Source organism: Rhinoraja longicauda, chromosome 20 (genome assembly GCF_053455715.1).
Source record: "Rhinoraja longicauda isolate Sanriku21f chromosome 20, sRhiLon1.1, whole genome shotgun sequence".
Lineage (NCBI taxonomy): Eukaryota > Metazoa > Chordata > Chondrichthyes > Rajiformes > Arhynchobatidae > Rhinoraja > Rhinoraja longicauda.
The window spans coordinates 10,068,712-10,082,633 of NC_135972.1; the positions used below are offsets into that span (position 1 = coordinate 10,068,712).

The 13,922-nt window shown below is 44.9% G+C and overlaps 1 protein-coding gene across 2 annotated transcripts in view; it reads right to left on the minus strand.

Annotated features, from left to right (window-relative positions):
- Positions 1–9,173: 9,173 nt before the first annotated feature.
- pot1 (protection of telomeres 1 homolog) overlaps positions 9,174–13,922 on the minus strand; it is a 148,076-nt gene continuing 143,327 nt past the window's right edge. For both annotated transcript variants that reach the window (XM_078416516.1, XM_078416517.1), the window contains exons 19-20: positions 11,883–11,988; positions 9,174–10,108 (exon numbers count right to left, since the gene is read on the minus strand). In XM_078416516.1, the coding sequence (XP_078272642.1) occupies positions 9,993–10,108; positions 11,883–11,988 (222 nt within the window). In that variant the 3' untranslated portion in view covers positions 9,174–9,992. The remainder of the gene's footprint in view (positions 10,109–11,882; positions 11,989–13,922) is intronic.

Here is a 13,922-nt window from a genome sequence, read left to right on the forward strand (position 1 = left end):
GCAATCTGGCTTCTTCAACCCGTATTTTCTTTTTTTCCAAAACAAGTTATTACACATGTATATATATATATATATTTACATGCATGTGTAAGAAGGAACTGCAGATGCTGCTTTAAATCGAAGTTAGACACAAAATGCTGGAGTAACTCAGCGGGACAGGCAGCATCTCTGGAGAGAAGGAATGGGTGACTTTTCGGGTCGAGGCCATTCTTCAGACAGATCAAGAAGGTTCAGACTGATGAAGAAAGGTCTCGACCCGAAACGTTACCCATTCCTTCTCTCCAGAGATGTTGCCTGTCCCGCTGAGTTACTCCAGCATTCTGTGTCTATCTTCGATTTAAATCAGCATCTGCAGTTCTTTCCTACATATTTGTATACATCTGTATGCATGTGTGTTATATATATAGTGTATAAATGTAGAACACAAGTACTTTGTGTTTTAATAGTTATATATATATATATATATATATATATATATATCACAAAGTATATATACACAGAAGTATATATTACACAAAGCATATTATATATATATATTATACAAACACAAAGTACTTGTACTATACATATATATTACTCAAGTTATCTGTGTTTATATAGTAGTATATATCACTATTAAAACCACAAATAACGTGCTATATGCTATATATATGTATTCATTTGAATTATTGGAAGTATAAACTACTGGTTCAAAAGCAATATACATAAACACTAACACTTACACACTAATGTGGTTCCAGTTGCACATTAAATCAGAATATTGAACGTTAAATGTCGACCAAAGGACTTCAATGCATAATTGGAAATGATATTCAGAATCCCAGGGTCGCTGTATTCACAGGGAGAATACTTTGGTGGTGCAGCGATAGAGTTCATGTCTTACAGAAGGAGACCCGGGTTCGATCCCGACTACGGGTGTTGTCTGTTCGGTGTTTGTACGTTCTTCCCCGTGACCTGCGTGGGTTTTTCCTCGGAGATCTTCGGGTTCCTCCCACACTCCAAAGACGTGCAGGTTTTGTAGGTTAATTGGTTTGGTATAATTTTAATTTGGCCCTGTTGTGTGCTGGGTAGTGCTAATGTGTGGGGATTGCTGGTCGGCGCGGACTGGTGGGCGAAAGGGCCTGTTTCCGCGCTGTATCTCTAAACTAAACTAAACTCAGCGGGACAGGCAGCATCTCTGGATGGAAGGAATGGGTGACGTTTCGGGTCGAGACCCTTCTTCAGACGGGTCTCCTCCAGTCCAAAGCTTGTCAGTCGACCTTCCATGGTTCAGCTCCCTCAAGCTCTGCTGCCCATTCGCCAAATCCGATCAAATTTGTCCACTGCAAATATATTGTCCACTGTAATATTATTCATGGAAACCTCCATTTATAAAGCACCTGTAATCTAAAATACCCAAAGCATTTCAAAAGAGGGATTACCTAAAAAATATATACTTGACGTGGAGCCAGATTAAGTGAATTTAGGGCAGATCACCAGAAAAACAAGTCAGAAGTGAGACAGGGAGATTTACGGAGGGAATTCCAAATTTAGGACCGAGGAAGCTGAAGGAACAATTGCTAATGCTGGAATGGAAGAAATGGAGAGTGTGCAAGTGGATTGGATTTGGAAGGCAGCAGAGATTATGGAGCAGGTTACAGAGTTCATTCCACACCAGCCTTTACTGATGGCCGCGTTTTAAAATCTCATTGTTTTCAAATCTTCCCATAACACTGGCCCCTCCCTTGCTCAGCGACCTTCTCCCACTCTGTAACCTGCTCCATAATCTCTGCTGCCTTCCAAATCCAACCCACTTGCACATTCTCTATTTCCTCCATTCCAGCATTACCAATTGTTCCTTCAGCTTCCTCGATCCTAAATTTGGAATTCCCTCCGTAAATCTCCCTGCTTTTCTCTCTCACTCCTGACTTGTTTTTCCGGTGATCTGCCCTAAATTCACTTAATCTGGCTCCACGTCAAGTATTATTATTTTTTTAGGTAATCCCTCTTTTGAAATGCTTTGGGTATTTTAGATTACAGGTGCTTTATAAATGGAAGTTTCCATGAATAACATTACCAAGCTACGTCTAACAAAAACAGTTTGGCGAGATTAAATTGACTATACGTGTAGGAAGGAACTCCAGATGCTGGTTTGAACCGACGATAGACACAAAATGCTGGAGTAACTCAGCGGGTCAGGCAGCATCTCTGGAGAGAAGGGATAGGTGACGTTTCAGGTCGAACCCTCCTTCAGACTGACAGTGAGGGGAAAGGGAAACAAGAGATATAGGCTTAAATTCTCTGCCTCAGGTGGAATTCTCTGCCTCAGAAGGCAGTGGAGGCCAATTATCTGAATGCATTCACGAGAGAGCTAGATAGAGCTCTTAAGGATAGCGGAGTCAGGGGGTATGGGGAGAAGGCAGGAACGGGGTACTGATTGAGGATGATCAGCCATGATCACATTGAATGGTGGTGCTGGCTAGTAGGGCCGAATGGCCTTCTCCTGCACCTATTGACTATACATTGCGGGCAAATTTGCAAAATTCACCAATGGCACTAAACATGAAAATATACATGTTTTGCTGTTTTGTTTAGATTTTAGTTTAGTTGAGAGATGCAGCACGGAAACAGGCCCTTCGGCCCACCGTGTCTGTGCCAACCATGGGTCCCTGTACACTAGCTCGACCCTACAAACTAGGGACAATTTTACCAAAGCCAATTAACCTCCAAACCTGCAAGTCTTTGTGGGAGGAAACCGGAGCACCCCGAGAAAACCCACGCGGGTCACGGGGAGAACGTGCAAAACTCCGTACAGACATCACCCGTAGTCGGGATCGAACCCGGGTTTCTGGCGCTGTAAGGCAGCAACTCTACCACTGCGCCGCTCTAAACTGTAAATTATTTATCAGATCGGATGATGTAGCCTGCCTTGGATTATTTAAAGCATCCTTCATCAGAACTCAATGAAGGGTCATTGACATGAGACATTTGCTTTGTTTCACTCACCAGAGTTGCTGCCTGACCTGCTATTTATGTTTTCCGTTTCATTTCAGATTGTCGGCATCTGCAGCAATTTGGCTTTCCTTGCAGTTGACAAAACGTGATCAACCTAGTCCTGGGGAGATACTGCGAATGAATTCATCTCCAGGCCCTTCTCTGGGCCAATGGTGTTGGCTTTTGAAGAGGGCAGACTTCCATCTCCGGAGTCTGCTTTCATTGTTGCTGAAACCTCTGTTACTGGGCGAATTCACCACTAGTTGTGTCCGTCTAGCTTCACGCTCACATTCCTTGATCTTATTGAAACTTTTAAACAGAGTTAAAGGTCTGAAAGAGGGTCTCGACCCCAAAGCGTCACCGACCCACGTTCTCCAGATGTTGCCCTGACCTGCTGAGTTACTCCGGCGCTTTGTGCCCTTTTGTGTATTACGATCAGAGCAGACTCGATGGGCCGAATGGTCTAATTCTGCTGCTGCGTCTAATGAACCAGCATCTGCATGTCCAAAGTCTAAAGTCTACTTCAGACTGAAGAGAACCATCCCCCAATGGCCAATAAAACAAGCAGCTCTTTCTGAAGCACAAATACTCAATCACACAAGCTCATCCACTCTGGGCCAAAATCTTTTTACTTCTGACCATAATTCTGTAATTTTATTTTAAATAAGCACAGTATAAACAGTCTGGCAGAAAAGAGTAACGCCATGTTTCCAGTCAATTAACAGACCTCGTCATTATTCAGGATAGGTTTCCATCATTGGCAGGTGACACATTAATAATTAGCCTCCTACAACCTTGCAACTTGAGAACATTTACACCAGCTTGGTACTGTCATCAACTCATCCAAAGGATATGAACAGGCAAGGTCACTGCAACAGCAATTAAATATCCCACACTAATTTTGTTCAGAGATACAGCGCGGAAACAGGCCCTTCGGCTCACCGATTCCGGATCACCCCGCACACTAATACTATCCCACACACGCTCGGGACAATTTTTACACTTTTCCCAAGCCATTTAACCTACAGACCTGTACGTCTTCGGAGTGTGGGAGGAAACAGAAGATCTCGGAGAAAACCCACGCAGGTCATGGGGAGAACGTACAAACTCCGTACCGACCTATGGTCGGGATCGAACCCGGGTCTCCGGCGTCGTAAGGCAACAACTCTACCGCTGCGCCACCCTCTTAAGATTTGGACGAATATTTTGGGTCCACTATTTGAACCCTTTCACTTCCTTGGTTTAATTTCTTCCCTTTTCACTTTGTTGGTTAAGATACTTGGGGCTGTGATCATTATTAAGGCAAACCTATTTGTTGAGTTGTGTGTATGTGTGTGCTGACTCTTTAAGTAATCCAATTAGCCCCATTCCCTTGTTTTTCCTAAAGGTAGGCAATGTGTGTGTTTTTTAGTCTCATAAACTGTTATCCAATTCAATTTTCAGTTAACAAAGAATCTGCTCCCACTGTTCCTTCTGGTAGTGCATTTCAGGTCAATTCCACGATTCAAGGTGTAAAACAATAGACAATAGGTGCAGGAGTAGGCCATTCGGCCCTTCGAGCCAGCACCACCATTCAATGTGATCATGGCTGATCATTCTCAATCAGTACCCCGTTCCTACCTTCTCCCCATAACCCCTGACTCCGCTATCCTTAAGAGCTCTATCTAGTTCTCTCTTGAATGCATTCAGAGACTTGGCCTCCACTGCCTTCTGAGGCAGTGAATTCCACAGATTTACAACTCTCCGACTGAAAAAGTTTTTCCTCATCTCTGTTCTAAATGGCCTACCCCTTATTCTTAAACTGTGGCCCCTGATTCTGGACTCCCCCAACATTGGGAACATGTTTCCTGCCTCTAACGTGTCCAACCCCTTAATAATCTTATATGTTTCGATAAGATCCCCTCTCACCCTTCTAAATTCCAGTGTATACAAGCCTAGTCGCTCCAGTCTTTCAATATAGGACAGTCCCGCCATTCCGGGAATTAACCTAGTAAACCTACGCTGCACGCCCTCAATAGCAAGAATATCCTTCCTCAAATTTGGAGATCAAAACTGCACACAGTACTCCAGGTGAGGTCTTACTAGGGCCCTGTACAACTGCAGAAGGACCTCTTTGCTCCTATACTCAACTCCTCTTGTTATGAAGGCCAACATTCCATTGGCTTTTCATTGAATCTAAAATTCAAAAAACGATTTCATTGAATCTCTGGTAATTTTGTAAATTATTATTTATGTCCTCTGGTTACGTCCCACTTCTAACGGCGGGAAGAAAATGCTCGCAGTGATCATTTATAAGAATCATCAGCGGAGGCTCTGAGCCAGCATGTTGAAAGGCTGGAGCGATTGGGCTTGTATACATTGGAATTTAGAAGGATGAGGGGGGATCTTATTGAAACATATAAGATAATTAGGGGATTGGACACATTAGAGGCAGGAAACATGTTCCCAATGTTGGGGGAGTCCAGAACAAGGGGCCACAGTTTAAGAATAAGGGGTAGGCCATTTAGAACGGAGATGAGGTAGAACTTTTTCAGTCAGAGAGTGGTGAAGGTGTGGAATTCTCTGCCTCAGAAGGCAGTGGAGGCCAGTTCGTTGGATGCTTTCAAGAGAGAGCTGGATAGAGCTCTTAAGGATAGCGGAGTGAGGGGGTATGGGGAGAAGGCAGGAACGGGGTACTGATTGAGAGTGATCAGCCATGATCGCATTGAATGGCGGTGCTGGCTCGAAGGGCTGAATGGCCTACTGCTGCACCTATTGTCTATTGACACAGAGCTTAGCTGACGGCCACGAGAAGACCAGAGGTGGTCACAAACCATCAGCAGCAGTGCCTGGTCCGCGTGCTTTAGTCCGTTAGCAGTCATCTGGCACAAGGTGATGAGCCCCCCAAATTTAAGATGCCGTTCAATGTTCTTACACCTGTGCCTAAACACCACTTTGACATCAGTAGCTTTAAGCAGTAAGTCACAATGAAGGACGATCAGAGTTCTTGCGTTAATTTGAGTTTGCCACCTGGTTTAAATTTTTTTTCTTTAATCTTCAAACAAGTTTATGCAAAGGTTTAATTTACATGGTGTACACATTGGCAACCTGTTTATGAGATCATAAGATGTAGCAGCTGAATTAGGCCCATCGAGCCTGCTCTGCCATTCGATCATTGCCCGTCTCCGTCCATCCCTCTCCTCCACAGCTGCAGAAACCCTCATCCACGCCTTCATCACCTCCCGTCTGGACTACTGCAACAGCCTCTATGGCGCACCCTCAAAAATCATCAATAAACTTCAATACATTCAAAACTCCGCTGCCCGTCTACTCACACACACCTCGATCCGTGACCATATCACCCCCGTCCTTTATAAACTCCACTGGCTCCCCATCCCCCAGAGAATCCAGTACAAAATCCTCCTCATAACCTCCAAAGCCCTCCATAACCTGGCCCCATCCTACCTGACCGACCTCCTCCACAGGCACACTCCCACCTGCACCCTCCGCTCTGCCGCTGCCAATCTCCTATCCCCCCACATCCGGACTAAACTCAGATCCTGGGGGGACAGGGCTTTCTCCATCGCTGCTCCCACCCTATGGAACTCACTACCCCAAACCGTTAGAGACTCCCCCACACTCACCACATTCAAAACATCGCTGAAGTCTCACCTGTTCAGCACTGCCTTCAACCACTGAAGGTCACCTCACCTACTGTCTCCTTTCTCTGTTCATTTATTTATTTACTTATTTATCTATTTATTAATTTCCCTATGTTCTCAAAATCTCTGTAAAGCGTCTTTGAGTATATGAAAAGCGCTATATAAATAAAATGTATTATTATTATTATTATTATGGCTGATCAATCATTCTCTCTCAACCCCATTCTCCTGCTTTCTCCCCATAACCTTTGACACCCTTACCAATCAAGAATTTATCAATCTCCGCTTTGAAAATACCTTATGATGGCCTCCACAGCCTTCTGTGGCAATGATTTCCACCGATTCACCACCCTCTGTCGAAAGAAATTCCTCCTCGTCTCCATTCCAAAGATGCGTGCTTTTATTCTGAGGCGTGCCCTCTGGTCCTAGACTCTCCCTCTACTGGATACATCCACTCTGTCTCGTCCTCTCAATGTTACTATTCTCAGATATGGCCACTTTCTTTGACTAAATATATAAATGATACAATGAGGAAGACACTGCAGGATGAGATGCCACTGACACCCTTTCTGGTTAACATTCGGTTGGGAAGTCTTTGCTGGGATGAATTGGGCTTCAGGGAAGAACACCTGAAACAAGGAGCCAGGTGATCAGTGCAGCACCTGAGATGTACATACCACACGTGTAAAATAGCTGAACATCGATTATCATTGGGAATAAAATCGCAAGGGGGCCTCGTTGAAACTTACCAATCGGTGAAAGGCCTGGATAGAGTGGATGTGAAGAGGTTGTTTCCACTCGTGGGAGTCTCGGACCAGAGGCCAGATCTTTAGAATTAAAGGATGTTCCTTTAGGAAGGAGATGGGGAGGAATTTCTTTAGTCAGAGGGTGGTGACTCTGTGGAATTCATTGCCACAGCAGGCTGTGGAGGCCAAGTCATTGGGTATTTTTAAGGGAGAGATAAATAGATTCTTGATTAGTGTGGGCGTCAGGGGTTTCCACGCTGTATCTCTAAAGTCAAAATTCCAAAGACGTGCAGGTTTAGAGGTTAATATAAGGTCATAAGTAATAGGGGCAGAATTAGGCCATTTGGCCCATCAAGTCTACTCTGCCATTCAATCATAGCTGATCTATCTCTCCCTCCTAACCCCATTCTTTTGCCTTTCCCCCATAACCCCTGACACCCTACTATTTTCTTCTTCAATAATTCCAGCAGATTCCCCTTCTCCAAAACCATGCTGACTTCGGCCTGTTTTATCATGAACATTTTATCATAATATCTGGTAAACTAAGCTAAACAATGCTCATCATTCTAACCAGCCACTTCTCTATAATCTTAGTGTTAGAAGTTTTCATATTTCTGCTTCGTTTCCATAAAGTGTCAGTGTTTCCACAAGCTGTTAGTTTAGTCTATTGTCACGTGTACCGAGGTACAGTGAAAAGCTTTTGTTGCGCGCTAACCAGTCAGCGGAAAGACAATGCATGATTACAATCGAGCCGTCCACAGTTAATGTGCTAACAGATTTGGATGTTTCAGTCACTGACAGCTGGTTTGGCTTGGCAGTAAAGACAGAAACGCTGATTCTGTAAACAGATGACATACAGCCCAAAATGTTTGCCCTTTAGGCATGCCAGCTTGCAAATAAAACTTGCCCTTTATCATGGCATCATCCCTCTCATCTCAGCATCTGAAGACCGTGGCTTGAATCGGCACATCCTTCAGCTCCCCTTTGATGTAGGAATACTCTATTCAAGTGCCACCTTCGAGACATCATATCACACCGAGTCCTTATCTATCATCCCTGTTGAAGTTAATACAACCCCTGGTATTTTTGTTTACGAGATACAGCATGGAAACAGGCCCTTCGGCTCACCGAGTCCACGCCGACCATCGATCACCCATTCACACTAGTTCTACGTTATCCTACTTTCCCATCAATTCCCCACACATTTTTATATATATATATTTATATATATATATATATAGTGTGTTTTAAAAATACAGCATGGAAACAGGCCCACCGAGCCCATGCCGATCATAGATCAACCATACACTAGTTCTATGTTATCCCACTTTCGCATTCTACACACTAGTGTCCAATTTACAGAAGCCAATTAACCTACAAATCTGCACGTCTTTGGAGTGTGGGAGGAAACCGGAGCACCCGGAGAAAACCCACATGGTCACAGGGAGAACGTGCAAACTCTGTATAGACAGCACCCGGAGTCAGGATCGAACCAGTGTCTCTGGTGCTGTAAAGCAGCAACTCTACCACTGCGCCACCTTGCTGTTCACTATGTGTGTGTGTGTGTGTACATGCACAAATATGTCTACTGCCGGACCCTGACGTGAGAGGACGCTGGCGTTGTGTATTCGCCGCTTTTCCGTCAGGATAGTTTGTCTGTTTGTTTCTATGTTAATTGTTTTTGTAAAGCGCTTTGAGCATGTGATAAGGCGCTATATAAAATAAATGGATTATTATTATTATTATTATGTAAACCTAGTACTTTGTAAACACCCAAAAGCAAAAAAAAACTTCAGTGTCTTTATAAATATGTGTATGTATATAAATACATACATCTACATACACACATATATCACACACCCACACACACACATATATATATATACATACAACAAAAGTTGAACTTTTTTGGTGTTTATTAAGGTGCTTACAGAGTACTATGTTTACAAATGTTTGTGCTGCTACAAGTAAGAATCTCAATTTTCCTTTTCAAGACACGCGGCAATAAAACACTCTTGACTTTTATTGTACTCGCCGTCAATTGAAGCTTTACCATGAACCACAGTCTTCTCCGTGTGCTCTGCGTCTCCAGGGGTTGCCATAAACGGGATCCATTACAATTGAAGTTGGGCACAAAAAGCTGTAGTTACTCAGCGGGACAGGCAGCGTCTCTGGAGAGAAGGAATGGGTGACGTTTAAGGTCGAGGCCCTTCTTCACAAGGGTCTCGACGCGAAACGTCATCCGTTCGTTCCTTCTCTCCTGAGACGCCGCCTGTCCCGCTGAGTTACTCCAGCTTTTTGTGCCCATCTTCGGTTTAAACCTGCACCTGTAGTTCCTCCCTACACACTCCATTCCAATTCATGCAGTGCAGCGGATGATAAAGCACTTGTGAAGGGAGGAATCCAACCGCGGGTACACAAGTCGACCACGGTGGGTGCAAACCCAGAGTATTGCAGCCTGCGTCCCGTCCTGGTGAACGAAACAGTGTACTGAAACCTTAAGTGTTTATCAACCCTTCTCCTGGCCCGTAGAATGGTGAAGATTTATCACTGCCTTTGTTCCAGTGATAAATATTAAAGCACAAGAGGGCGAACTCGTGGTAAAGTTGGTGAAGATCGAGGATGTGAAATACTAAATGGCTTCAAACCCTGCCACTGTTGAATCGAACACTTGATAGCAGGTCTTCTGTTCCGAGCCTTCCCCAACGTTATAGGACTTGAGGCAGCATTCCAGCCATGGATAATCCTCTGTGGGAACACGGATAACACAGGAGTCAGCATGCTCATCACCACAGGCCTGATCAACACCCCAAACTCTGCGCGCTTAGTTCCCTATCAGAAAGGACAATTAATAAATGGTTTAATTAATTTCATGGACCGTGTCACAGAGAGAGAAACAAGGACAAAAAGAGGGGAGGAAAATGGGCAAGGGGAAGATGGAAGGCTAGGGGAAGATGGAAGGCTAGGGGAAGATGGAAGGCTAGGGGAGGAGTCAGTGAAATGGAGCGACTGGGAGCTTAGACTGTAGAGATATGGCGTGGAAACGGACCCACTGAGTCTGCGCCAACCAGCGATCCCCATACACTAGCACTATCCTACACGCCAGTGTCTCACTTCCACCAGGTGGCGCCAGCAATGGCTGCCTCGCCAACAGCCTATCTGACCCTTCCTTCTTTGTTGTTTTTTTTAGTATGTGTTAAATGTATGTTTTAGTGTTCCTTCGTTTGTTTTATGTGGGGGGTGGGGGAAACTTTTTAAAATCTCTTTCCTCGACGAAGATGCGATTTTTTCCCGTATCGTATCTCCGTCCGCACTGCGGCCTAACATTGTGGAGCTGGCGGCGTCTGCTGGAGGCCGGCTTCGGGAGCCTGCGGACTTAACATCGTGGAGCTCGCAATCCCAGTTGGGGATCGTCCTTGGAGCACCAACCGCGGAAGCCTGCGGACTTTAACATGGTGGAGCTCGCGGTCCCTGGTGGGAGACCGACTTTGGGAGCTCCAAGCCGCAGGAGCTTCGATCGCCCCGAACGCGGGAGCTTCAATCGCCCCGACACGGGGAGCTTCAACCATTGGCTGCGGGAGCTTCGATCGCCCTGACCGCGGGGAATAAAGAGGGAAGATTAGACTTTAAGGCCTTCCATCGCAGTGAGGAATGTGGGGAATCCGCTGTGGTGGATGCTTATGTTAACTTTTATGTAGTTGTGTGTCTTGTTGCTTTTTTTAAAAACATGGCTGTATGATAATTCGAATATCACTGTACCTTAATTAGTACACGTGACAATAAAAGTCCTTTGAAACATTTGACAAGTTACAATTTTACCGAAGCTTGTTAACCTACAAACCTGCACGTGTTTGGGAGTGTGGGAGGAAACCGGAGCGCCCGGAGAAAACCCACAGGTCAAGGGGAGAATGTGCAAACTCTGTACAGACAGCGCCAGCAGTCAGGATCAAACTCTACCGCTGCGCCACTGTGCTGCCCGAAATTCCTACTCCATTTTCTGTCTTTTAACTAATTCTCAATAGTTTTGAGTACAGGCCCAGTGCCGTCACACGCTCATCAGAAGGCAGTGGAGCCTCAGAAGGTAGTGGAGCCTCAGAAGGCAGTGGAGCCTCAGAAGGCAGTGGAGCCTCAGAAGGCAGTGGAGGCCAATTCTCTGAATGCATTCAAGAGAGAGCTAGATAGAGCTCTTAAGGATAGCGGAGTCAGGGGGTATGGGGAGAAGGCAGGAACGGGGTACTGATTGAGAATGATCAGCCATGATCACATTGAATGCCGGTGCTGGCTCGAAGGGCCGAATGGCCTCCTCCTGCACCTATTGTCTATCATATGTTAACCCAATCATTCCTGGCATCATTCTCGTAAACTGTTTGTGTGTGCGTGTGTGTTTGTGTGTGCGTGTGTGTGTGTGTGGGCGCGTGCGTGTACAACAAAATATGCATAAATCACATTGAATCCCGCCCCAGGCATCCCTCTTCGCCTTCCCGAGTGTAGGTTATTTAACGCGCACTATCGCCCCCATTACCAGGACTTGTCTTTGGAGGACATAAGGTGTTCATTATTCTTGTTAGCTTTTCCTGAAGTACTTCACTGATCACAACATCAGCTGCAGAAATCCCAAAGAATTTCTCCTGCAAGTAAAGATGAGCCACAATTAATTGGATTCCTATTACCCGCTGAGTCCTCCTTTTAATTATCAACTGCAATCGACTTAAAACAAACACAAGATTCTTCCCGTCACTGTCTTATATGAGCTCTGAACAATACAGCTTCTGTGATTAGCCGCACCAGGCACTGAAGCCACAGATGTTTGGAGCTGTAGGTAATTATTTCTGATCGACGTCGAGGGGACAGCAGAGTCTGTTACCACCAGCAGCAAGAGAGGAGAGAAGTCTGGGTTGAGAATCTTAAAACAGGTTTAGTTTAGTTTAGAGATACAGCGCGGAAACAGGCCCTTCGGCCCAACGAGTCCACACCGACCAGCGATCCCCGTACACTAACACTGTCCTACACACACCAGGGACAATATACAATTACAGCAAGCCAATTAGCTGACAAACCTGTACGTCTTTGGAGTGTGGGGGGAAACCGGAGCCCCCGGTGAAAACCCACGCAGGTCACGGGGAGAACGTACAAACTCCCTACAGACAAGCACCCGTAGTCAGGATCTGAACCCGAGTCTCTGGCGCTGTAAGGCAGCAGCTCTACCGCTGCGCCACCGTGCCGCCCTTGTTTATTGAGGTAAATACATTTAAAATAGAAAAAAGGCAAAATGCGATAACAGTGGATCGAACTCAAGGAGTATGAAAACCTATTCCAGATCGTCTGCGCATCTTTGGGATGCGGGAGGAAATTGGAGTCACTGGAGAGAACCCGTGCGGTCAACAGGGAGAACATGCAAACTCCGCAGACAGCACCCGAGAACACGATGGAACCCGAGGCAGCAGCACTACCTGCTGCACCACTGTACAACCCACAACCACACGACATCAATGCAAGATGATAATACAGAAGGACATAAGTACAATCAAATACTGATGAATAAATTGGAGAAAATAATTATTAATAAGCAACGTTATTAGAACGTCACTGGGAAACATTTTATATGATGTTTAATGGAGAACAGGAAACATTACAGCCTGCTAAAGAGACAAATTAAACTCTCATGAGATGCGAATAGTGAAAAGCTTGGATAGAGTGGATGTGGAGAGGATGTTTCCACTAGTGGGAGAGTCTAGGACCAGAGGTCAAAGCCTCAGAATTCAAGGACGTCCCTTTAGGAAGGAGATGAGAAGGAATTTAGTCAGAGGGTGGTGAATCTGTGGAATTCTTTGCCACAGAAGGCTGTGGATGTCAAGTCATTAGATATTTTTAAGGTAGAGATAGATAGATTCCTGATTAGTGCAGGTGCCAGGGGCTTTGGAGAGAAGGCAGGAGAATGGGGTTAGGAGGGAGAGATAGATCAGCCATGATTAAATGGCAGAGTAGACTTGTGTTGAATGGTGTAATTCTGCTCCTATCACAACTTAAGATAGAAATTGAGGATAAGGAAAAAGGGCACCCATTAAATATAATATACAGCAGCAAAGTTGCATAGCAATAGAACATGGTAAGGAGACAAAACAATATAAATCAAAGAGGAACCATGAAATTAAGTTATCATGGAATTGAAGCAATAAAGTGGAATATTTTATAGTATCAATAAAACTAGGATGGTTGGGATGGAAATTAGGACTAACAAGAGTTAGAGTTAGAGGATGGAAATTAGGACTAGTAAGGGTTAGAACAGGCAATACCATGAGAAATGACAGTAAGATGACAGAGAAAGTATTTATTCACAAAATGCTGGAGTAACTCAGCAGGTCAGGCAACATCTCAGGAGAGAAGGAATGGGTGACGTTTCGGGTCGAGACCCTTCTTCAGACTGAACCCAACTGAAACGTCACCCATTCCTTCTCTCCTGAGATGCTGCCTGACCTGACCTGCTGAGTTACTCCAGTATTTTGTGAATAACTACCTTCAATTTGTACCAGCATCTGCAGTTATTTTCCTACACTGACAGAGA